A 22,575-nucleotide genomic window follows, 5' to 3' on the forward strand; every position below is an offset into this window, starting at 1 on the left:
ATTTAGCTGCAGGCTGAGAAGGAAGATCTCCCAGGGCTGGGGAAGGGGCAGAGCGGACATGTCGGTGGGATGGATGGATGGGTTGCTCCTGGAAGGCAGCAGCCTGGCCTGGCTTCACTCAACCTGACCCTGACAAATGCAGCCTGACGTAATTTTTTTCTTTTTTTTTTAAGTGCAATGTCTGGACTTTGCTATTAGGGAACTTTACAAGTGGCTGAGGCTGACAGACAGACACACAGGTCACTACTGAGCTGTCAAGCCCACGGGAGAGCATGTAGCGTGTTGGCTGGTGAGAGGTTCCCGATGCAATGTCTCTGCTGATCCCTGCACCCTTGGTGCCTGGTGGGTTGGGTGATGCTTGGTGCAGGGCTCTGGGGTCCGGCATCCTCTGGGAAAACCCTGTCTGCCCCCGGCGTAGCCCAGGGGAGGGTGCAGAGCTGCCTTGGGGCTTTCACCATCCCATGCACGGCTGTTGTACAGGTACTTTTGGAAATGTCATCCTTGCTTTTTATGGAAAGTTGGTCTTCTCGTTGCAGATGAGACTCATGTTGTGGTCATGGGCAATGGGCTGCCAGGGGTAAAATACACTTGAAAGGCAGCTTGGTTTGGAGACAGTGAAAAAAAGGTATCCCTCTGAGTGCCAAATATCAATAGTTGCTAGAAGAAAAGAGCTTTTTTGTTGTTGGAAGATGGCCTGGTTGGTGCGGGATGCTAGGGCCTTCATGGGAGAGGGCAGGGGAGGGGAGAGCTGTGCTGCCCCACAGAAATGAGCCCCGGGGGCCCACCTGAGCCCTGAAGGAGGCACCACGATACCTCCTGGTGCCCTCAAAAGATTTGCCCTTCCCTCTCGTCCATGAGGTGTTTCCAAGAAAGTGGCACTTGCTACTGGAAAACTTTTGAAGGCAGAGAGGGCGCTGAGCACCAGGTGCTGTAGAGTAAACAGAAGTGGGATTTCCAGTCACTGCAACTAATTAGTCTGTGGTCCCGCTCCGTTCAGAGGTGGCTTTCATCATCTGTTTTATCCTCAGGATCCCAATGTGCAGTAAATCCTCCTCATGCCTGTGCTTTTTCTGCATTCCCTTCTTTTTCCACGTCTCCTCATGGAATCAAAGTATTCAGAAGACCTTGTGGGTGTGTATATCTCTCTATATATCTACACCTACCTGTTTCTCATCACGTTGCATCCAGCACAGTCAAGTCACGTAAAAGGCCGACTGCATGTTTTGTTGGTATAGAGAAGTAGAGATTCTGCCTGTCAAACCTAGCAGAAGTCAGTTATTTAATCCAGAGTAGCCCACGGAGAAGTGAATGGGGATGAAATTGCTGTGAGCCTCTTGGTAGCCTTTTTGTGCAAAGTTTTGGGGTTGGAGCACGAGGTTGGAAAAATGTGGTCTCAGTTTCTGTCTTTGTTGCGTATCTGTTGGCTCGGCTTTTTAATCTCAGCAAATAAAAGATGGGGGAGAGTGTTTTGGGGATGAGCAGGATGGGAGTATCTTGGTTATTAAAGCCACTGAAAAATTATTCTCAGTGTAACTTTCCGTACGAAAAAGCAGGTTAATGGAACTTGAGACATGTAGTAGAAATGTGCTGATTCCAACAACATCTTCCAGCAGAAAAAAAGAAGTTGAAATATTTTGTTTGGAGAGTATCAAAACTCCAGCAGAAGCAGAATGTTTCTGTTCTGTCACTTAAATTAATTCTGTTCTGTCACTTAAATTAATTTCACGTAATTTCATGTCACTTAAATTAATTTCCAGGTAGACTGGAAATTTTAATATTATATTGTCTTTGTAGATTGTATGCATGCGCATGTAGTGCATCATTTAAGAAATGCATGGGAATAAAAGGAATAATGAAGAGTCACTGAAGTGAAACAAGGTAATGGCCCTAAATTCATTGCTGGAAGGGAACGTTTCTTGGCAAACATGACAATTCTAGCTTTTTATGTGGAATACAGAATCAATCTCTCCCCTAATGTCAGGATTTCCCAAGTAATGGAAAATTGCAGCTCCCAGCCAGCTCTGCTCAGGATGTAGTCTGCGTTAATTATTCATCGGAGTCAGATATAATAGTAGATAACTTAGAGGAAACCTGGGATAACACCACTGCTGCAAAGCCGTGTTGCGTCCCCAGGCTGGCTGGGGCCATGGAGCGGAGGAGGAATCCTACAGAACCCTGGCATGGGCCGAGGAGCCCAGCCGCTCATCGTGGCTCTTGACTCTGCCTTGCAAAGGTTCAGCCTGTGGCTGCTAAAGTGATACCGGGGCTGCTGCTGCCAGAAGCCAGAATCAACTTTCGTTTGCTTCATTTAGCAAAATACTGAAATCCTTGTAGAACATACAGGCGTACGAGTGAGGTGGCAGCAGCCTGTGCTGGTTTGCACGGGGGACCCCCAGGGAAGAGGTGCATGGTGGTTACCTCGGCTGAACGGGAAGCACGCAGGAGCACCCGTGGCCTCAGCGTGCGCATCCTGTATTGAGTCTCTCCAGCACCCGATGAGAAAAAGACGGTGGCAAGAATTTATTTTCAAGGTTTCCAGAAAAATTGCTGCATTGGCATTGCTGTTGGAAAGGGAAAACATGGAGAAGCATAGGAGTGAGAGCCCAGGCCCACCCTCTCCCCACCCCGGTACTGCGCGATGCCAGGGCTTTGCTGGGGCCAGGCAAACCCCGGCTGCCACGTTACGGGGTTGGTGCCGAGCTGGCTGCGTGGGGATTGGAGGCAGCTTCTGCGGGGGAATCACAGCAGCTGGATACAGCCCCCCTGCAAACAGCTGCTTCCTTGGTCCAAAACTTGCTGCCTCTAAGTTTCTGCCATGTAATTTCATCTAGGCATTTTGAAGGAAGGTTTCGCTATCAGCTAATTGATTTTACGTTGAGCACCGAGATGTTTGGGTTTGTGGCTTTCAAGCCCCCAGCTCTTGGTGTCCTGTGGCTACGTCAGCATCTCCACCACTGTATAAAACCAGAAACCCTTCAGGTCCTCGGGATAACAGACTTGAAAGGCAGGGTGAATATGTATTCTTTTGTACAGTTTTCCCAAAATCTTACTGCAGTTACCTGTGACATTTATTTTGGCATTTGAGACACCTTTGAACATCTACCATGCAGCCCTGTAGCCGGCGGTAGCCTGGGGGATAGAATCATAGAATAGTTTAGGTTGGAAAAGCCCTTTGAGATCATCAAGCCCAACCATTCCTCTAACCCTGCCATCCCACCACTAAATCTAAGCCCTAAGCACCTCATCTGCCCGGCTTTTAAATACCCCCAGGGATGGGGACTCGACCCCTTCCCTGGGCAGGCCCTTCCAGTGCTTGACCGCCCTTGCGGGGAAGAAATTTTTCCCAATGTCCAACCTAAACCTGCCCTGGCACAACTTCAGACCATTTCCCCTCAACCTATCACTGGGAGGAAACGTGCATTTCATCCTGGGCTGAGGCTTTGAGCGTTGTTATGTAGAAGGAACAGAGTTGCCTTGTTGCCCCAGGATGGGGTAGGAGAGCCTGGAGGCTGCGGTGCCTGAGCCTGGGACATTGGGGTCCGGCCTGGAGGCAAAAGCGGTCGGTGGGACTCTTTCTTCCTGCCGGATCTCAGCAGGGGTAGGGGACCCGTGCTGGGGCAGTGAATGCTGCCGTAAGGCCAAGAGATGTCCCCAGGGTCCCCTCCCAGCTCTGCCTGGGAGCTGCTGCTATCAGATTCACCCACTTGCAAGTGATTCCTGGTCCAGGAGTGATAATTGTGTGAGAACCTTTCTGATAATTCCGCAACAAACTTGTATTCACCTTGGAAAAAATAGCGTCTTCTCCATCAGCAGTACCTTCCCCAAAAAGTTTCAAGGAGGAAAACAACTCTGGGTTTCTAATAGAGGTCTCCAACATCAGCTGAACTGGTTTTATTTTCATTTTTCTTCTCCACAAGAGTTTCCATTGTGTCCAAAAGGCGTTTTCTGTCAAAAAAAAAGGTTTTGATGGAAAATATTTTACTAAATCTATTTGAAGCCGATACACAGCATTGCCAGGAAAGAGGGAATGAGTAAACCCCGTGGCAGCTACTCGGCACGTTAAAGGAAATATTGCCTGCCTCCCCGGAGCCTCAGGAGGGTTGGTCAGGTGGTGCCCACGGCTCCTGGTACATCCCAGCCCCCAGTAAATGTTAAGCGAACAAACAAATCTGCTTTGCTCAGCAGCCAGAATATAGCCTTCAAACGGGGGGTGAAGCCTTCTAAATATCTTTTGGCGTGTTTTCTTTAAAGGAAGGAAGGATCTTAATTCCGGCATTCCGACCCAAAATAGACGTCTCTAAGAATAGCCCTTCCCTGTCGCAGGACAGGATGCTGTCAGGAGGAAAAAGGGTCGGGGCAAATGAGAAGCGCTTTCCCTAAATAGCTGGGCTGTCATTGCAAAGTGATGGGTTTCAACCCTGACCAGGGGTGATCGCCCCCGGAGCATCCAAGCCCCTTGAGGTGGCTCGGAGCTGCCGGCAGCCGCTTGGATGAGGGACCAGAGCGGCTCACCCAGCTCCTTGGGTTGATAGAGCTGATCCTTAGAGACCTGCCGGCTGCGCTGCAGCGGATGGGCATTGGAGTCCTCCACCTTGCTGCCATCGGAGCCCATCGTGCAGCCAGTGCAGCCTGGAGCACCCGTGAGGCTGCAGCCTGAAGCAAGGAGAAGCTGCCCCAGCCATGCTCGGTGCGTCCTGGCAGAGAGGAGCAAAGGCAACCCGTGGAAAAAATGAGGTTGGGCGGCGTGACCTACCGAAGTCTCTTCCACCGTGAGTTACCCTGTCATCAGGTCCTACCAAGCTGGAAAGCTCTTGTGCATGGCTGCGTGTGGCTGGGGTAGGGAGGACTCTTGTTCCCATCTCTTTTGGTTTAAAAAGTGCAATGCTGGAGTACTCTGTGTCCCATGAAATTCAACACGAGATTGGATGGGTAGAGTCTGTAGTCCCACCCCTTTTCCCTAGAAAATATAAGTTTGAATCATTTGAACAGTTTTGTCTTTAATATTCCCCTTTGGGGGTCACATTTTCTATGCAAATATGAGGTTTAGAGAAGAATCTCAGAGCGAGAGATGAGTTTCTTGTATAGCCTTACAACCCCATGAGCTGCAGCTTTAAGAAAAATACGGAATTTCATGGAAGTTGAAATGAAACAATAAAAACTGACAGCATAGGCACGTCCTTCCGCCCTTGTTTCCTTTCTTTCAAAGCTGGCAGTGGAATTTATATCTCCCGAGTTATAAACACTGTCAGATGCCGAGAGCTTAACATCTCCTGGAGGTACAAGCTGTGTCTTCCCAGTTCCTCTGTGTTGTACCTGTGCCTGGAACATCCCTCCCAGAGCTGTGTTTGAAGCTTTTCTCTGTGCAACGTTGGTGTTGCATTTGGATTGAACTTTTCCCTGCAATAACTGGACTCAGGGGATACTCGGCACTAAATAGCAGAACCCCAAGTTTATCAGGAGCATGGGTCAGACCTTAAATATCATGATACCGGCTTTACGGAATTGCGCCTTTAGTTTAAAAACATTTGGGGGGCTGCCGAGTGCCTGGTGGAGGGCGTTGTTTGTCCCAGTTCATGTCTGCGGGGCGTCTCCCTGTGAGCAGGTTGGGCAGAGTCCCCGGGCTCTCAGTGGACATAAACAGGCGATTTTTGGGGCAGAATCACTCCCCTGCTGCGATGGTATTGAACGTATAAGAAAATGAATGAACTGCCTCTGCTTTTACAGCCCAGCTTTACAACTGAGACGATTTATGTATTCAGGTGGGTTGAAAAATGTTGGCTTAAAACCAGGCAAAACCCACTGGGTTTGGCCAATTACTCACTTTGTATTTTGTGCCCTTCTCAAATAAAACTCGAGGTGGGCGTAACAAAACCACAAAAACCCCAATCTGAAAGATAGTTTGCACAAAACCCTGAAAAGCCCCCAGGAGCTGAATCTCATGCTCCAGAAAGAAGGAAAAATAACAAGGTGGAAAACTGTGAGCTCCACCAGGCTGCAAACCTGAGACCCTTTGGCGCTTGTTTGCAACAAATCCAGCCAAGCAGCTGGCTCCTGCCAAAATTTCCGCTGCGGGAAGGGCTGGTCCAGCCCAAGCTGCCTCCTTCCTGCGGCTCGTACACTCCGAGGAATAAACCCTCCACGGAGATAAGAGGAAAAAACAATTCCGCTGAGATTCGGCTTCAAACGTGCCTCCACAAGCCCACGCTGTGCCCTGGTCGGCTGAGCATGTCCTGGGGCCGTGGCTTCTGCTCCATCTGGATGCAAAGGTCTCAGTTTTAGTGACACAAATGGCCCTTTGGGGCATCTTTGCTCAGGGTGCCGGTGCCAGCCATATCCCAAAGGAATATGGACTGTCCTTCAAGCAGCCAAAGGTTTTTGAGCCATGCAATGCTCCTGCCCTTGTTTTCAGACCCAGCTGCTGAAGTGTGTTTGGGAAAACAAGGACATGAAAGTGCCAGTTTGTCTCCTTTGATCCCCCCCCCCTTTTTTTTTTTTTTTTTTTTTGCATCGTCTCCAGGAGATCAGTCCATTTTACCTCCACATGTCTCCCTTGCAGATCACCCAGAAGATAAAATAAAAACCCCAGCGCCAGTGCACAGGGGCAGAGGGAGCAGAACCCTGTGGCAGCAGCACGGCCACAGCACCTACACCCGGCTCTCACTGTCACCAAGCCACCCACCATTTATTTTCCGCTCCTCTGAGCCTCTGTTGTACTCAGGAATCTATCTGCTCTCCTGAAGAACATCCCTCCTTCCCCCAGGTGGGATAACACAGTGCTCGAGGTCTCCAGCCTTGCACAAGCCCAGCTGCAGGCAGAGCTGTAGCCCCCAAAGCAATGGATAAACTATTTATAAATTACTAATTTCCCAGTATCTTCCTTATATTTTGTCCCTGAAAGTGGGTGCGAAGAGCTTCTCCCCAACAAAACATGGGGGCCTGCACTCCTGCGCTGGGTTTTTATAGCTACTTGGCTCAGGATAAGCATTTTTTTTTCTTGCTCTAGGCTGGAAGTCTCTTTTTAAGGAGTCGCTGCCCATAGCTCCAGCCCTAGCAGATATTGCTGCTAAACTGACATTGCTAAGAAAGCACCCACAGGTCTTGCTGCGCTCAGATGGACACTGAAAGCCCTGAGTTTCGTTACTGGTTTCTCAGGTGTTGCTGGTCTCTATAGGTGCTCTGGTTTCTACAGTTGTGAGTGATTGCAGATGGTCAGGGCAAGCACATCATGAAAGCGTTTCTCAGCAAAGGGTAGGAAAATGCAAATTTCCTATCATACTTTTCTGCCTTTCAGGATTTATTGCAAATCTCTTCTGGTTGTTATTTGCTTCATTATTGGTTTTTAGCTATTTTCATTGTTCTAAGGTGAAATCAGAGTGCTTTGGTTTGCTTCAGATAGCTGATGGATGAAGGTAGATCATGTTCTGGCTCGCGCTCACCAGCACCAGGGTCCCTCCTGCCCACCCTCAGGTGCATTTGTGTGATGAATTTCTGGGTCAGGACATCTCTGGCCAACTCTTTCTTTCCAAGGACACTGGGAAAGTCACAGAATCCCAGAATTCTAGAATGGCAAGGGTTGGAAGGGCCCTCACCCAGTCCAACTCCCCTGCTCAAGGAGGCTCACCCAGAGCAGGGTGCACAGGACATCGTCCAGGTGGGCTTTGAATATCTCCAGAGAAGGAGACTCCACAGCCCCCCTGGGCAGCCTGTTCCAGTGCTCTGTCACCCTCACAGTAAAGACGTTCTTCCTCACGTTCAGCTGGAACCTCTTCTGTTTCAGTTTGTGCCCATTGCCCCTTGTCCTGGTGCTGGGCACTGCTGAGAAGAGTCTGGCTCCATCCTCGTGACACCCACCCTTAGAGATATTTGTAAGTGTTAATGACCAGCCTGGCTTTCAGGTCATAGGAAAAACTGCCATGGAGTAGACGCAAAACAGCAAGCAAGAGGCTGCAGGATGCTCAGTTAACATCAGTTATCCCTGTCTTGCTACTCGGGGAGACTTGTACCTCTGCTGGTGTTGCATGGTATCAGGCAGAAAGCTTTTACGCTCAGCATTTTTAATACAGGTTAGTTAAAAAAAAAAGGTTGAAGAACAGGAGGGGTGATGTCTACCATACAGCCAGCCTGTGCTGGGTAGGGGATGAGTCCCAGCTCGCAAATCCCTATGCAGTTGAGCAGCAAGGGCTGAAGGACCTGTGCAGCAGGTAACGCCCCTGAGGCTCCAGCACCAGAATTGGAGCCAGTCTCCACGAGATCACCCTCGTGATTCTCCCGTGGTGCGTGGATACCTGGCACAGCTTCCCCATCTGCCCTGGGGCGGTACCCGGAGGAAGGAGCTTGGGGGTCATTGTCGATCTTTTCACGCACCAGCCAGTTGTCCGAAGGAATTTACCATGGAGCAGCCACCTGGGGATGGGTTTTGCAGAGCTCTTTGTGGCAACGAGGAGCCCTGTCCCCGGGTTGGTGGTGCCTGTGCATAAAGCACATGGGATGTGTCTCATGGGGGGATGGGGGGGAGTGTGAGGGGAGGGGGGGTGGGCTGCGCAGTCCCCAACTGCTCTTCACCCTGCTCCATGTCCCAGGGCTGATGCAAAGCGTTTGTGCCTTGTATTATAATTGTGTAGGGCAGGATTTGGGAAGAAGCCATGGGATTTCGAGGAAAACCAAGAGGCTGGCACATCGCTATTGGGGATGCAGGTGAAAATCACAGCTGTTGACTCAAACCCCAAACCAAAATGGCTCGTAGGTGCCTTTTGGAGCAAACCTTTATGTGGGTTCAGTGTGCAGAGACATCAGCAACTTCCATCCTCTTACCTATTAGTCTGAGCAACATTCATCTCTCAAAAATGTGCCAGAATTAACCTTTTTCTGAAGGCTGCTCAGGATGCAATCAGAAAACACCTTTTGCTTAAACTGCTTGAAAATATTTGCCACTTGCAGGAGCAGAAACCCATTGATCCAACCCTGCTTTCCCATTTTCTTTAGCAGGCGCCGCGTATTCCATCTGGCTAAGTGGACCACAGTGTTCCAAGGATAAAAATTACATGTAATATGAGATAAAGTATCAGGCAAAATATTTACGTAATGAAATCTTAATGATAGTTCTAAAGGTCTGCAGCAGGGCATGGCAGAAAAGAAACGCTCCTCTTGCTGGCTTGTCGGCAGGGGGGCAGATGGACAACACGAGACACTCGCAGGGATAGGAAAAAAGGGGTTTATTAGGAAATTTGATCTGCCCTTTCTAGCAAGAAGAATCTACCCAATGATCTCAAGTAATTTAGGGGATCTAATCTGATCGCAGCTGTCTTCATTGTTCATCAGCTTTACATGGAAATGGTTTCCCTTTGTTTTGAAGTAGTAAACATTCCCCTAATCCCCAAACCTCAGCGGCTGCTGATGTCTGGAAACCAGAGAGCGACGCTGACCTAAACCACCAAGGGCCCCGAGCGTCACAGGCTGCAGCTGGGAGTGGATCCAAATTCATCCCATACTTCACTGACGGATCCATCTCTGGCATCCTGGCTCGGGCTGGGACAGCCAGCAGGGCCACTCGCAAATGTGGTAAGAAAGGCAAATTTTCTGAAAGGAAAAGGTGGTTCAGACTGAGGCGCTGGTTCCAGCCTAATGTTTGGCCAAGCTAGGTAGGCTGCTTTGCTGTCCTTATCCAGCAACTAAATGTAGCTGGAGTTTTTCATATCACATATCGAAATGGCTCTTAAATACACGCGCTTTATGCTTATCGGAGATCTCGGTGGCCAAATCTGATAAAAGGAACTTTTGTCTGGAGTTAGACAGTCCCTGGAGTGATCCTGAATAATAAGTGATACTGAAATGTGGAATTATTGCTTCATTTTTAGCAGAAGTAAACTCTGTAGGTGATCTCCTTGCAGAAGTGTTAAAATCAGCCAAGCACAGTCTGGGTGGTGTTTTAAAACAAATTGCGGTCACAAGCACTTAGTGTGTTTTGTGTGTATGTTAGGGACAGAGCAGCTAAGGCCACCTGTATTTTGGGAAGTTTAAATAAAAGCAACTGCTACGTAAATTGTTGTGCTTTGGCTGCAGCCCTCTGAGGTCCCCGGGCAGATGTACAGGGATGGACAGAGCAGGCGGTCCCGCTGATTTTTCTCATCTCCCTCCTCAAGCCTGAAGACCTGGTTGTATCCAAAGCCTGATGAGGGAGAGGGCACGGGAGAAAGGATGGGGTGAGCCCTGGCCAACACCTCCCCCTGGCCTGGGGGGAGTCAGGCCATTGCACACTCACGTCTCCCCTTGTTTATCCAGCCCTTTTTTTCCCAGAGCTGGCTGTATTTTCCCCCCACCTGGCTATACCAGGTGTATCACAGCATAGCCTTGCTCACAGCTCAGCTGTGGGGTATTGCTGCTGCAGAAACAGAACGGACGCACTCTGGGAGCTTAAATGCAGCATCACATGGCTCCCAATACTGTGCCCAGCAAGTTTTGCTGCAGCCATTCCTGCAAGGAATGTTTGCTAAGTATGTACTGACCACGACTGTGCACTGGGAGAGGTTTTTCTTCCCCCTGAGCTGGATGAGTGCAGTGGCGGTGGGGATGGGGACCGCAGATCTCTCCAGCGCCTCGCTAGCACTGTGCTTGCTGATGGAAGTGCTACATGGACCTTCTGGAGCTCCAGCAGTCTCAGGGGTAGCTGGTCTGTTGGGATCCTTTGGTATAATTTCCTGTAGGCAAGCCCTACAGCCCAGGCATCGGGGGCTTTTCTGCAGCAAAGGTTCCTCTCCGGTCATGTCCTTTTGAGCAGCAGCAAGGGATGAGCAAGGGCTTGTGCCATGGGACAGTGCGAATTCGCATCCCTCCTTCGCCAAGGTTTACTGCCACAGGGAAGAGTATTTATATGGTCATGGAAAGAGCACCCTGGCAGTGCTGCAAGGGGAGCTGAAAAGTGAGGAGAGAAATATTTTTTTTTTCTTTCTTTTTAAAAGCTATTTCCATGAAGGCTCAGGTTTTTTCCCAGACGAGCTTTCTGGGCACTTCCACACCGGGACTGCATTCAGCCCTTGCTATTTCCTGAGGAGGCAGAAGCTGAGGCCGTTCCTATCAGCTCTGCAGACTTCGAGATCCTTTAGCCGTCTGTGAAATAGTAGCCCGAATATGACAACAGAGGAAAAAAAAAAAAATACAGTAACTCTCCCCTCCCCTTTCCAACCCCAGCCCTTGCCAAAGCAATAAAAAACTTTAAACAATAGCTAGTCATGACATAAACCAGTCCTGGAGCCGCCTGCCAAAATTCACCTCAAGAAAGTAGGTCCAAAAATAAACACTAACCTATAAAAAGCCCCACAGACTTAAAGACAGTCTTCCCATTGTGCTAATTGCTTTCCCATCTGGCTCAGAAATGAGTGCTGTATACGAGCACGGAGAGGCCACCAGTAACTCACTCCAGCTAAGCACAAAAGCATGTGCATAGCATCAATCATGCCAGCCATCTCTTTCTACTCAGCAGATCTCAGATGCTGGGGCTCAGTTTTAAGTTTGGGTTTAAACTGCGCTCAAATAATGGGTCTGGTTGTGATGTTAATGGAGAGCACATGGTTAAATGCTTTCACGGGTGGGATATTTCAAGGCGAACGCAGAGAAACTGGTTTCATTTCCCCTTTTTCCCCCTCCATCAGTTATTGGTCCACATTCAGCTCTGGATGGTTTTCGCTTGGCCTCCTCGCTGGAAAGTCAGCCCCTGGGGTGGTTGGAAAGTTGCACCTTTGGATAAATCAAGGGCTACAGTGAGATGGGACATACAAAGGAAAGCTGGCTGGGGACGGTTTCATAAGGCCTTTTCTGTGTGCCAAGGAGGCAACCCCAAAATGTGACCTTGTGTGAACTCAGTTGGAAGAGCAAAACTCCCGCCAGGCTGCTGGCAGGTCCCAAGGAGCCAGAGATGTGGTGTAATGCTCTGCATCCTCCGCTGTAGGCATGCGTTCCTCTCTTTTCATGTGGTGTCTAGACCTTTTATAGGACTGTGAATCAGTGGGTGTGCAGAGGACTGTCTCCTACTCGCTTGCACGCCTGTTTGGTTTTGTAGTTGATTGAATTTTATGGGGTGAGCAACCCCTTTGCTTGTTGGATGAAATTTAAAGCACACCTTCCCCACAGCCTTGCATTTTGTAGTGAGGCCAATAGAGAGAGCAAAGCCCAGACTCCCCCTGTAAGCCCACAGTGTATTGAAGTGACTACAGGGATGCTATCCCTAAAATCACTGGGTTTTATTTCCGATAGTTCCTTGGGCACCGCTGAAAACATCACCAGTAAATTATTACAATTCCTGAGATCACGACTGCTGTGGTCACATGAGTTATCTGTGTCTTAACCTTGTGGATGCACAGAGCAGCCTGCCCCGAGCATCTGTGGTTTGGTGGTTGTGACTCATCGTGAGAGCTCAGGGAGGGATTTGTAATGATTTATTCATAGCCACATTTATTGTTTGGAAAGCTCAATCAAGTGCTACTATGGTTAGACTGAATAATTCATCTGCCAGTCTACTTTTTGATCTCTTTATTGGCTTCTCTCTTCGTTAAGAGCCTCATGTTCAAAGGTGAAGATCACCTTAGGGTAGAGGCAATTTTCCATGCTTGATATCTTTGGAAACCAGAACTTCAAGGGTATATTTTCAGTAGGTCTGGTCTTGCTGGAGGACTAGAGTGTTTTTGACAGAGTCCAGGTTCATCTGCCCTGGGTCAGTGAGATGTCCAAGTCTGGGTATCGGTCTGTGTGTCGCTTATGGGACACGGAAGAAATGCACCTTCCCTTGCACTATTTGCCTAATCCTAAAGCAAGCATCTAAGATAGTTCAGATAATGGCCTTTTTAGGGAAAATTTCTTCCCCACAAGGGTTGTCAAGCACTGGAAGGGGTTGCCCAGGGAAGGGGTCGAGTGCCCATCCCAGGGGTGATTTAAAAGCCAGGCAGACGAGGTGCTTAGGGCCAGGGTTTAGAGGTGGGATGGCAGGGTTAGGGGAATGGTTGGGCTTGATGATCTTAAAGGGCTTTTCCAACCCAAATGATTAGATGATTCTATGATTCCTACTGACTGTAAAGGAAAATTATTTAGGTTGCAGCGTCTAAACTTAGATGAGGTGACTCCCGTTCAGCATGTCCCCCATGGGCCAAACTGGGGTGACTGGGCTGCTATTACATGTCACATGTAGCTCCTGAGCTCCAGGGTGATTTTCTGTGAGGACAGAGGTATGTTGGCGTAAAATGGCATTTGCATCTCTGTGCAGCAGGTCTTGCTGGTTTAAATCCATCATTTTCCCAGCGCCTTTGAGAAATTCGGCGAAATGTCTTCCTGTAGATGAGAGCCGATCCCTCAGCTCTGAGGCAGGGCTGGGGCTGGGTTGCACTCAGTCCATCGGGTGGGAATGGCCCCAGGGTGCCTTTGCACCAGGGAAATGAGGGGGTGGTGGGCAGGACAGGGCAGAGGTTTTGCTTTGCCTCCCCCTGCCTTTGGCCACTCGCAGTTGGCCCAAACATATCCCCTGAGTTTATCTCTATTGGGTCAAGCTGCATAGTGCTGGGCTTTCTATTGGTATGTAGAAAGGCTTTGATAACACACCAATGTTTTGGCTACTGCTGAGCAGTGCTTGAACAGCATCAAGGCTGTGTCTCCAACATTCCCACCACCACCAGTGGGCTGGGAGGGGGCAAGATCTTGGGAGGGGATGTAGCCAAGACACCTGACCCAAACCAACCAAAGGGATATTCCGTACCATCTGATGTCAGCTCAGATATAAAAACTAAGGGAAAAGGAAAAGGAGGGGGGACAGTCGTCTTTTATGATGTTTTGTCTTCCGGAGGAACAGCTATGCGTACTGAAGCCCTACTTGCCCGGAAATGGCTGGACATCGCCTGCTAATGGGAAGTAGAGAATAAAATCTTGTTTTTTCCTTTTGCTACCTCATGCGGCCTTTGCTTTTGCTTTTTTTTTATTAAACTACCTTTATCTTGACCCACAAGTTTTCTTTCTTTTTTCCATCTCATTCTCTCCCCGCCTGCCCTGCTGAAGAGGGGAGCGATAGAGCAGCTTGGTGGCACCTGGCATCCAGCCAAGGTCAAACCACCACATTATCGATAGAAAAGTCAGGGTGCAAAAGGAGATGGGAACTTTGGCAGAAAACACAGATTCCGGGAACGCAATTGCTGACCGCCTCAAGAACGATAAAAAAAAAAATGTGCATGAAACACATACATGAGGAATGATTCACTTAGGTAACTGTCACTGGTTTGTGCAAAATATTTGGGCTGTTGCTCGCGCCTCTTTCAGGGCAACAGGATAGATACCGCATGCTTCCACCGCAGAGAAAGGAAGGGTTTCACAGCCTGCGTTTTTAACAGTTTTTCTGTGAATAGCTCCTGTGTCAGAGCTGAGCGCAGGATGGGACGGCACACGCTGACGTGCTGGCTGCGTGGGCTGGTTTCCCAAGCCTTTGCCAACACGTGCAGACATTACAGCATTAACTGGGGGCTGATTGTTTCCGACCTTATGCTGTATTTACTCCTACCTTACTCTGTATTTACTCCTGGACAGGCTCATGGACATCACAGAGGTTGTCCCACCTTAAACCAAGGGAGAGGAGTCAGGTCCTGCTAGGGCAACCTGTTGAGGGACTGCATTCTTGTAGCTATTTAAAGATACCAAGGAAATGACTCAAATGAGTTGGAATTAACCTTAAATTTGGATTTGGCATTGCCCCATATTTATGCATGGGTATTTGCCCTGCTGGGGCTCAGCTGTCTGCCTGCAGAGCACAGAGAGGTGCCTGCCCTCAGATTGGGAGCTGGGTTTTCCAAGAACTCCAACCGGCAGGATGGTGGCACTTCCAGGCATTGACTGTATGGGGCTGTGGAGGAGCTGGCACAAACACTTGAGCTTCTCTAACTGTGGAAAAAGGACACAAGCTCTTTGAGAGGCTGTTGGCAGAGGAAGGGAGAGCCCCAGGTAATCTCTGGTGGCTTCCTGTGTCCAAAGCTGGCTCTTCCTCCTTGCCAACATGCTCAGCCTCCTTTCCCTCTCCTCCATGTTGGGTTTCCAAGCCCCCAGCCCTCCTCCTGCCTGTCCCAGCCTCCAGTAGGGCAGTGGGGGCTCAGTAATACCCATAATCATCTTTTTCCACTGGCCATGTGCAAAGATGAAAGCAGCCCAGGCCTCACCTTGAGAGTCCCAGGCCCTCCATGTTTTATGGTCAACTCATAATTTTCACTAGAACACGGGAAACCCAGTAAAACCCTGGAAAGCTTCCCATGTTTCCTGGCCAGATGGAGCCTGCTGCAGGGCCGTGCCAGCAGCTCAGCCGTGTGCGTGGCTCATCCCAAAGAGCCAGCCTTGGCTTCATCAATAGACAAAATCCTGAAGCCTGTCTGAATCCTTAAAGTAGCCCTGGGCCAGACAGGAGCGTGTGCTGCCTTTGAGCATCCTTGTCCTTTGGCGTGACAGCATGGGATACACCACACGTTTTAATTTTGTTTTTTTAATTCTCCATTAATTAAGGTGACTTTTGAGAATCATTCTGCTGTTGAATGGACAATTGATCCCTTTCAGGCAGGTAGGGTGTTTACAGGAGAGAGAGGAATATTCAAAACCAGTGTAAAACTCTGTGACTGGGTGATGTTATGGGTATACGTAGACTCATGACAGATGCTATAAAAGAGCTGGATCTGGGTATTTTCAGAAGGGTAGCATATGATCCAGCGTAATGCTGTATTAATAGACAGCGAGAACGTAGAGCTGCGACAGGAAGACTGACGGCTCTTGGCAGTAGATTTTTTACTCGCGTATCTAAATGTATCCCTTGAAATTCCAGTTTAGTCAAATAGGAGAACCCAGGCCGATGGGCTGAAAATTGGCACCCCTGCTTAACATCAGCCTCGTGTTGTCACCCTTGTTTGATTCTGAGCTAAAATGGCCGAGGCTTTGGGACAAACTGTGCCCATCAAAACTGGATGTGCCCCACCAGAGCCAGGGGCATGTGGTTTTGTAATTTTAGGGAATTTACTGCTCTTGGAGTTGGAGTCACGATTAAAGGACATGGGTTAATTAACTTGAGTAAGTGAAGGTGATGTGAATAGTCCACTGAATTTGGTTTGGTACCCTGAGCACGAGGGATGTGGGGACCATTTACTGCATGCAGTTGATAACTTCTTGCTTGACAGTCACATCACTTGTTTTAACTGTGCCAGTTTTCTGTGTCTTTGCAGCTTTTTAGTTACGTTTTTAGCCCTTCACTTGAAAAGCCACTCTAGAAGCTACAGAGAGAGCAAAGCTTCATCGATTTTGATGTCCCCTGTGGTCCCTCTGCATCGTGGCGCTCATGGGTGCTTCCCAGAAAGCCCCTGGTCCGTATGCTTTGCAGAGCACCCGCGGGCCATTTACAATACTATCTAATTATTATTGCTTAATTTAGCAAATGCTTCAAAACCGATGTGGTTGCCTACAACAATTAGTGGCATCCCTCGTTGTGCAGTGATTCATATGAATAAAATTAGCTGCAGGCAGGGAGTGAGAGCGAGCGTAGACGGAGGCTGGGAGCGTGCAAGGAGCAGGGCGCAGGGCTGGTCTGAGGGTGTGTGCGTGTCCTGCCACAGGGCAGATGTTGGCTGGCTTTAGTTGGAATGATTTTATCTGTTTTAGCTATAGAAAAGCACCTTACGTGCTGAACTTTTGATTTCAGATTGATTAAGTTGATTGTTCACCCGGGTAAAGCAAGGCATGTGTTTAAAGCAAAATCAAAGTGTGCTAAACTCTGTATACATGGAACAGTTGGAGGTATCCATTATGTCAGATCTTTGGCAGCAGAGACATGGCTTTCTGCTGGAGGCCAGCTCCGCGCACGTGTGTGTGCACGGAAAGCAGGGGCAGTGGGGCCGGGTGTCGCTGCACCCACGAGAAGCTGTAAAACATTTTGGTACGGTCTCAGTCTGCAGCTGCAATAGCTGGAAAACCAAGAAGAAGCTGAAAGGGGCTGTGATAATGCAGAGGTATCAGCCTGAGTAGTTGATGAACCATCCACGTTGCTGATGGTTAATCCAAAGTGGTAAAATGAAGTAAATGAGAATGTTTCCTCTGGATAAAGTGGGACACAGAGGTCCTCACAGCAGACCTGATGGGCATTTTCAAAAGTTGGAGGAAAAACCTCCTTTGGTTAGCCAGAGCAGCTGTGCTACCCACTGGCACTACCGGGCTCCTCCTTTTCTCAGTTTAAAGGCTGAAATAACTGGGAAAGGGCCCTCTCCCAGCAAACATTCCCGCTGTCATGGAGTGATTGGTGCACAATGCCACAGTACTGTGTGAGGCTCCTGGGGACACTGTGCATCTCCCCACCTGGGGTGCCATCACCCCCTCCCTGGTGTGCCTGCCTGCCCCAGTGAGGCCTCTGCTTGGCCACGGGCTGGCCCAGGAGCACCACTCCAGGCACTGGTTTGCCCATGGGTAGCACTTGGTTGGCCAGGGGTGACACTAGGATGCCCGTGGGTGGCACTGGGATGCCAATGGGTGGCACTAGGATGCCTAAGGGCTGTACTAGGTTGCCCATCAAAGGCATTGGGGTTTGTCCAGGGATAGGATCAAGTTGCCCAGCAAAGGCGCTGAGTTACACAGTCTGCACTGAGTTGCCCAGGGGTGGCATTGGGTTGCCCACTGAGGGCACTGAGTTTGTAGGATCACAGAATATCTCAAGTTGGAAGGGACCCATAGGGGTCATCAAGCCCAACTCCCTGCTCCTCACAAGACTACCTAAAAATAAATCATATGACTGAGAGCATTGTCCAGCTGCTCAACAGTTGCCCAACAGCTGCACAAAGTTGCCCAGCAAGGGCAGTAGGTTGTCCAGGGCAGGAACTAGGAGGCCATGCCAAGGTATTTTCTTGCCTGGGGATGTCACCGGGTTGTCCATTGTGGGCACTGGGTTGGCCAAAGGCTGCATCAGGTTGCCATAGCAGCTGCAGGGAGTTGCCTGGGCAGAACCCTGAGCACTCTGTGCCCGTGGCAACGGTCCCCTGATCCTGTGTCACTGCAGGCTCCGGGGATGCTGCAGCACCTGCTGCGGAGCCCAACAGCACAGCGGTGAGTGGCAGCCCCCCAGGCACCCCCAAAATCCCAGAGTGCCCCCCACACCAGGGCAGCTAAGGGTGAGTAGGTACTTTAACTGGAAGGGGGGGACTAAAAAAGCAGGTATTTCTCCTAATCCTCCCCAGCATCTCTCATATCACCCAAATGTACCCAAACCAGGTCATCAGGGGCTCCTGTCCTGTGGCCATGTTCAGGGATGGCAGAAAGTGTCACCCTGGGATGGCATGGCAGAAAGTGTCACCCTGGGATGGCTTATCCTGAGGGTGATGCAGGGGTATTTGTTTCAGCTGGATGTGCAGGGAAATGTAACCCCGGTCCATTCCCAAGGTTTTTTCCTCCCTTTCTTAAATGTGTGTCTGTCTGGATCTGAAAGGGAATAATTTATTTGCAGGGGTGGGAGCCAGGAAAGCTGTCTCCCACCCTCTGAGTGATGTTTCTCAGGTATAAATAAGTGGCACGGAGCTAGGGAAAGTGCAGTCGTTTATCCCTAGCAGGGACAAAAGGGCTGAAGTGACTGGGTTGTGGGAACCGGCACACACAGTGGTTTTTGTTGGACCTGAGCACAGACATTTCATCCTCGGTTCTGCCAAACTGGCTCGGAGGGTTGTGTTTGTGAATGTTTTTTTGCTAAATTTGAGGGTGTGATTTTCCTGCTGCCTATCCCACAGCCTCTTTGGCCAGGCTGGGTCCAGGGGCGAGACTCAGTGCCTGCAGCTATGCTGCTCTCAAGTCAGGTACTGGGGCAGCCCATGCCAGCATGGCCAAAATTGGGCAAGGCTTGAAAATAGAGCCCTCAAAGTTCAGTGATTTCCCAGCTGCAGGCTGTGCACTTTTCCCCTCTGACTCATCCCTATTTTTCTCCGATTTGTCCCAGCTAAAGGACCTGTTATTCTCCCGCATTCACCGTTTGTTTATTTAATTGCTGCATTTTGGGACGCTCTTTAAAGCCATTCCAGGCATGGGTGACACAAAAGATCTCTTAGGTCACCTGTCCCCGTAGCTAGATGTTGGAAAACGTGCAGTTTAATGAGTGGTGTTGTCTGCTCATTGCCTGGTGTAAATGGGCATGGATCCACAAGAGTCAGTGTGGGCATCTGGCATGAAGAAGGGTTACCACTGGTGTAACTGGTGTACAGAGCCTGCCTGTCTCTGTCTGCTGCCCATCGCCTTTTAAGCTTGCCAGTAGGAAACCGTGACTCGTTGGTCCTGCCCTTCTGTAGAGAGAGATGTTCCTTGTTGCAGAGGTGACTGAAGTGAAAGAAACTCTCTTTCCCAGGGGTTTTATGGTTTTAAAAATAAGCCAGCCTCTCTCAGCTCGCCCACACATGCAAATGGATCAGGGTAGCCCAGGAGGAGCAATTAAACCTCGAGTCATGTGATTGCTTGTGTGGAGGCTTTGTTCTAGAATAAAAGCAAGTTTACTTCATGCAAGCACCCATTTTTAAAGGCATAAAGTTGATCTCATGCTGCCATAAATGGGATTTAGCACATACTTTGTGTCAAACACCCTTCCCATCCAGGGATCTTGTAGCACGCTGGAGTCTTAATCTTTTACTGGGGCTCTGAACCGGGCTGGGAGCAGTGGGGATGGGTCGGTGTTAGGGTAAGGACACGTCCCTGCGACACAGCAGCTGGCTACAGTAGCCACAGGGGCTTGGTCCTGCCAGTGGGTGACACTTGTGGCCTCACAAGAACTTCATACTGAGCCCAGCGCACCCTCCCCAGTGTTTGCCCTCACATTAGGTGTGTTTGGTATACTTGGTGTCCCTCTGTGACAGGACAAGGGGCAGTGGGCGCAAACTGAAACATAAGAGGTTTCAGTTGAATATGAGGAAAAACTTCTTTACTTTGAGGGTGACAGAGCACTGGAACAGGCTGCCCATGGGGGCTATGGAGTCTCCTTCTCTGGAGATATTCAAAGCCCGCCTGGACAAGGTCCTTTGCAACATGCTCTAGGAGAACCTGCTTTAGCAGAGGGGTTGGACTAGATGATCTCCCAAGGTCACTTCCAACCCTTGTGATTCTGTGCGATTCTGTGCGATTTCTGATAACCGTTGACTGATAACCTCAATCCGAAAAGAGCAATAGCATCCACTGTGCCATATGCACTTATTGGTAGCAAAATCTTCCTTGCATAGCCGTTCCTCCATGGGTTACTGCGAGGCTGGGTGTTTGTGAGCTACTCTGAAAGGACACTGGGATCTCTCCTTTCCAAGCACATTTATTTCACATCGGGTGAGACACAGGTATTCTTCTTCCTTTGCAAGTCAAGAGGTGGCTGTTCTTTTTAGGTTGAAATAGGTGGGGGGGTTCCAAATTTGTACATAGTCCCCCAAAGCTCAGCTCACCTGCAGACTCCTTGCTGGAGTGTTTAATGCAAGTGAAGATAGAGTTGATGAGCATGGAGCCCCTCACCCACACATGCACTGGGTTGGTAGCAGCCATGTGTCCAAAGCTATTGGCGCTGGTAATGGAACTTTTAAAGAGAAAATTACATCTGGAGTACTATAAGATCAGCAGATACACCTGCCGAAAGAAAGAAATTAACAGCAGAGAATCAGCAGCTACAGTCTCACTGGATTGATAGATTTAAGGAAAATGAAGGTGTAATATCTGTCATTCTCCTTGATGCCATGATTTGTTTCTCTCTGCATTTCAAGACCTGATGCTAAATACTAACAACAAAGTCAAACATATACAAATGCTTGGGATGCTGTCGGAAGGGATTTGCTTTGAGGAGTTTCAGGCCTGTACGGGCGAAGCCTGGGTGCTGTGTGCATCACTGTCTGTACGATACATCACACGTTGCACGTGCAGGACCTCACTGAGCGAGGTTGCCTTCTTCTGTCTCCTTTGTGCAGGACACGTACCTGAATAGCAGCGGTCAAGAATGGAGCTGGTTGGCTCTCCTTTAACGGCAACACATGCCCATCCAACATCAACACCTACCAGGTTTCTGCCTGCCATCAGCACCATGGCCTCAAGCTATAAGAACCGTTTTCCTTACTACCCCTTGCCTCAGAGCTTCAGCCTCCCCTGGATGCCCAGCACCTACTACAGAACAGCTGCCATCAACCCAACTTTGGCTCCCTTTTCCAAAAGCTCGCAGGGGTTAAGCCCCAGCAAGACGCTTCCTTTTATTTCCAACAGAACAACGCTCTTCACCCGGTACACCCCTGATGACTGGCACAGGTTCAACCAGACCAACTACAAAGAGTCGGAGACTTCCCGGCACAATGCAGAGCGTCTGAGAGTCGATAACTCCCGCATGATTCAGGATAAATATCAGCAGACAAAGAAAACACAAGTAGAAAGCACCAAAAACCTGGGAGAACGTGTCAATGACATTGAATTTTGGAAATCAGAGCTCTGCCATGAGCTGGATGAGATGATCGGGGAGACCAACGCACTCACGGACATGAAGAAACGACTGGAACGAGCCTTGGCTGAGACAGAGGCCCCTCTCCAGGTAAGCACCAGGTCCAGAGGGCTGCTGAAACATCTGCAGCCATTCCAATGTCTAATTAAGTTTCATTGCAGCTCTATAACGTCTAGAAAGTTTTTATTAAGAGGCCATTAGTTAAGTTAGTAATAAACAAATCCCTTGCCACCTGCTGCATCCCCTATCAGACCATGCTGAGCACATCTGAACAGTATTTGCTTAACCAAATATTTTTATAAGTGGTATATCCAAAATCCTGGGTTGGGAGACAAAAGCCCATGTCTTCCTACGAGGCTCTGGCAAGGTCAGCATCAAGGCAGACACAGGTCCCTGCATTCAGCTGTGGTTGGACCAGGGACACATAGAATCATAGAATCATAGAATCGCTTTGGTTGGAAAAGACCTTTAAGATCATCGAGTCCAACCTTTAACCTAACCCTGCCATCCCACCACTAAACCATGTCCCTAAGCACCTCATCTATCCTTCTTTTAAATACCTCCAGGGATGAGGACTCGACCACCTCCCTGGGCAGCCCATTCCAGAGCCTGACAACCCTTTCAGTGAAGAAGTTTTTCCTAATATCTAACCTAAACCTGCCCTGGCGCAGCTTCAAACCATTCCCCCTCGTCCTATCATCTGTTACCAGAGAGAAGAGGCCGACCCCCACCTCCCTACAGCCTCCTTTCAGGTAGCTGTAGAGGGCGATCAGGTCTCCCCTCAGCCTCCTCTTCTCCAGACTAAACAACCCCAGTTCCCTCAGCCGTTCCTCGTATGACTTGTGCTCCAGACCCCTCACCAGCTTGGTTGCTCTCCTCTGGACATGCTCCAGCAATGCAACATCCTTCTTGTAGTGAGGGGCCCAAAACTGAACACAGTATTCGAGGTGCGGCCTCACCAGCACCGAGTACAGGGGCACGATGACTTCCCTTGTCCTGCTGGTCACACTATTCCTGATACAGGCCAGGATGCCATTGGCCTTCCTGGCCACCTGGGCACACTGCTGGCTCATATTCAGCCGGCTGTCAACCAGTACCCCCAGGTC

The 22,575-nt window shown here is 49.5% G+C and overlaps 1 protein-coding gene across 1 annotated transcript in view; it reads left to right on the forward strand.

Annotated features, from left to right (window-relative positions):
• The first annotated feature begins 4,416 nt into the window (after nucleotides 1-4,416).
• Nucleotides 4,417-22,575, forward strand: part of TEKT3 (tektin 3) — a 25,835-nt gene continuing 7,676 nt past the window's right edge. The window contains exons 1-2 of the mRNA XM_009637797.2: nucleotides 4,417-4,769; nucleotides 20,952-21,559. Of these exons, the coding sequence (XP_009636092.1) occupies nucleotides 20,981-21,559 (579 nt within the window). The 5' untranslated portion in view covers nucleotides 4,417-4,769; nucleotides 20,952-20,980. The remainder of the gene's footprint in view (nucleotides 4,770-20,951; nucleotides 21,560-22,575) is intronic.

Source organism: Egretta garzetta, unplaced genomic scaffold (assembly GCF_000687185.1).
Source record: "Egretta garzetta isolate BGI_Z169 unplaced genomic scaffold, ASM68718v1 scaffold34, whole genome shotgun sequence".
Classification (NCBI taxonomy): domain Eukaryota; kingdom Metazoa; phylum Chordata; class Aves; order Pelecaniformes; family Ardeidae; genus Egretta; species Egretta garzetta.